Genomic DNA, 3,544 nt, shown 5'->3' on the forward strand with positions numbered 1-3,544 from the left:
TCAACAAAACTTCTTTGATGATTTATCCCATAAGCATTATATATATCAACACAATTAAATTCAGGTCCATTATCAGTCCTAAAACATTTGATGGTCTTTTCAAACTGATTTTTAACATGAATTATGAAATCCTGTATAGGTTTCCTAGTTTCAGATTTAGTGTGCATAAGAAAAATCTATGTGTGTCTAGAGTGATCATCAACCACAGTTAAAAAATATCTATGACCATGAACAGAGGGGATGGCTATGGGCCCCCATATATCAAGATGAATAACATCAAAACAGTTATCAGAAATAATATCACTTTTATTGAAAGGCAGTTTATGTTGTTTGGAGAAGTGGTATACATCACAAACATTAGAATCTTTAGATTGAATGTAAGGGAAGGTTTTACATATTTGATCAGTAATGCTACGGGCAGGATGCCCAAGTCTATAGTGCCAAGTGTCTATATCAACCTTAGAGTAATTAAGAACAACATTAGGAAAAAAATCAGTAATATCTTTGACAAGAGTGCTATCAAGGTAGTAAAGCCCCTGATTGAGATTAGCTTGTCCAATCATCTAAGATGTAGTAATGTCCTTTATCTGGCAACACTTAGAGGAGAATATTAGATTACAGTTCAAATCTTTGATCAAGGTTTGAACTGAAATTAGATTGAAATAGAATTCGGGAACATACAAGACATTAAAAAGGATTAGTTTGTCAGAAAACTGAACAGTTCTAGCAAAATATGCAATAACATCACTATTATTATGTAATTTTATCTTCATAGGTTTTATTTTGAAAAAGGTAGTGAAACAATCTTTATTATGTGCAACATGATCTGTTGCACCAGTATCAAGAATCCAAAGATTCTTACCTTGTGGGTTTCTGTTTGTGTCATTAGTATCTTTCCTCATTTGATTGACGTTATGCCTAGTATCTTCAGAATCATTAAGCAGTCTTAGTAGTTTCTGCATCTGTTCAGCAGTGAATCCCTTGACATTTTCATCCTTCACAGATTGCTTGTCAGCAGAATCCTCTTTTATATTGAGATTACAAACTTGTTGATCTCTTTTTTCTTGATTGCCTTTGTCCAGAGAATTTTTGTTGCCATCATTCCTTTGTTTATACCAAGGTGGATACCCATGTTTTGAGTAGCACTCTTCAACAGTATGATTCATCTTATGGCAGTAAGAACATTGCTTACCATAGTTAGGATTTCTTCCTTTTCCCTTTCCTTGAGACCGAGACCCAATACCTCTTCCTTGACCTCTCCAGTTTCCTTGATCTTGAGGTTTATAGTTCCTTTCAGTGGAGTTAAAGAAGACTTTACCTTCTGTTCCTGAGCTAGCAGTACCATTGTTCTATCTTTCTTGTTGCATAATGAGAGAATAAACCTTGTTGATATTGGGAAGAGGTTCAAGAAGCAATTGAGTTTTTACTCTATTGTAACTATCATTAAGACCCTTTAGGAAGCAGATTACATACTCAACTTCCCTCTGTTTTATGAAAGTTTTAGAAAGGTTGTAGTCACAAGAATTACCACATACACAATTAGGAACATGACGTTGGAATTCCAATTCTTCCCATGCAATCTTCATATCAGTGAAAAATTGAGTGATGTTTCTCTCCCTTTGCTTGGCAGAATGTATTTCTTGAAGAAGATCAGAAATCCGAAAATAGTCTCCCTTAGTGAATCTTTCTTTCAGATCGTTCCAAAGATCTTTTGTTGACTCAATGTAAATAACACTTTCAACAATTTGTGGTGCAAGTGTTCTAACAATCCAAGAAAGAACCATGACGTTGGCTCTTTCCCAGGTTTCATACAGAGGATCATCCCTGGCAGGGATCTTGATGCTACCATCTACGAACTTCAATTTATTTTTAGACAGAAGAGCTCTTCTCATGCTCCTGCTCCACTTGTTGTAATTAATTTCGTTCAGAGAAGGTGAGGTAAGAACCTGTCTTGGATTTTCTCCAAGATGAATGTAGTAGGGACTTGTGGGAATCAGAGACTAATCAAGATCCAGTCTTTCCACTTGTTGCATTGATTTTTCTGCTTTGATCTCTTTGTTGTTGGTTTTATCTTCCATGCTACAAGATTCTTTCTTGGAAGATGCAGATTGTCAGGATGAGAAAACAGAGTGTGCAAACGGAAACAGAGCAGGCTATGAACCTGCTCTAATACCATATTGTGACCCCAACGTATCCCTAGGGATTTTGCATCTGCAGACCTCTGTCCCAAGAGGAACCCTCATGGTGCTGCGAATCAGGTGAGGAGCATGGAGAAGGAAGAAGAAACGAGAAGAGAAAAAGGGAAAGCGAAACAGAAGAGAATACGAAGGTAAGAAAAACAACTCTCTACTTTTTTATTATGTAGATTCACGTTTTTGAACAAAAGGGGGAGCACTATTATAAATAGTCTTCGTGATAACAGAAAGGGAAAAGAGGGAAAAAGGAAAACCCTAATCTAACAACTAACAACTTAACAAATTCAACAAAACTAACATTGAAACCCTAGACAATAGGATTTCAATATAAAAAAAATTAAATTGAATTCTTCGTGTTTCTGATGACCTTATATTTAAAATAATAATAATATATTGTTACTCCTAATACAACTTTAGTTGAGATATAAAAAAAAAAACAAAGTTGCCATTGCTATAAAAATTTATCTAAAAAAAAGAAAGTAAAAGTCATCACACCAATGATTTACTTCTCTCTACACGTGTCCTAAAGTCGTCAATGCTCTTACGACTTCATCCAATTTTGTAATAATTTTAAAAACAAATCATTTTGTGTAAATTAAAAAGTAAATTGACCTGTTTCGATAAATTGATTGATGGGAAAGAGTGTGAAGATAGATTTGAGTGGATGAACATATGTATTTTTTTTAATAGATTTAAAGGACAAAGTGATGGATTTGAAATAGATTTTGTGAGAATGAGGGAGTGATTTAAGTGATGTGATAGATTAAAAAAATAATAGATAAAATTTGAAGATTAATAACTTATCCGTAATAATAAAAATAAAAATAAATGATTATTAGATGAGTTACAAATATTAAACTTTAACAATATTTATATATATATATATATATTATTAATAATAATTATATACAAATACTATTAATAATAATAATTATATATATTATTATTTTTTAAAAATATTTTCATTATTATTAATTATTATACATATTTATATATATATTATTATTAATTATTATAAACATACCTTATTAATATTAATGATTATTTTATATATATATATATATATATATATATATATATATTACTAATTATTATATAAAAATATATTAATCATTGCACTCTTAATAATATTTTAATTATTATACATATTTACATAATAATAATAATATTATATATATATATATATATTAATTATTATATATAAATATTATTATTTGTTATTATATATATATATATATATATATATATATATATATATATATTAAAACATCAATAACAAAAGTAAAAATAAATAATTATTGAATAAAATAAAAATATTAAATTTTAACAAAATTTTCATTACTATTATT

At 29.9% G+C, this 3,544-nt stretch overlaps 1 protein-coding gene across 1 annotated transcript; it reads right to left on the minus strand.

Moving 5' to 3' along the window:
* Window positions 1–1,349: 1,349 nt before the first annotated feature.
* LOC146882084 (uncharacterized) lies at window positions 1,350–1,892 on the minus strand. Its single transcript, XM_085667265.1, has one exon. The coding sequence runs from the start codon at window positions 1,890–1,892 to the stop codon at window positions 1,350–1,352; it is 543 nt and encodes a 180-aa protein (XP_085523391.1).
* Window positions 1,893–3,544: the final 1,652 nt, after the last annotated feature.

This window comes from Vigna unguiculata, chromosome 10 (assembly GCF_037176805.1).
Source record: "Vigna unguiculata cultivar grain cowpea cultivar isolate G323 ecotype 2 chromosome 10, ASM3717680v1, whole genome shotgun sequence".
Lineage (NCBI taxonomy): Eukaryota > Viridiplantae > Streptophyta > Magnoliopsida > Fabales > Fabaceae > Vigna > Vigna unguiculata.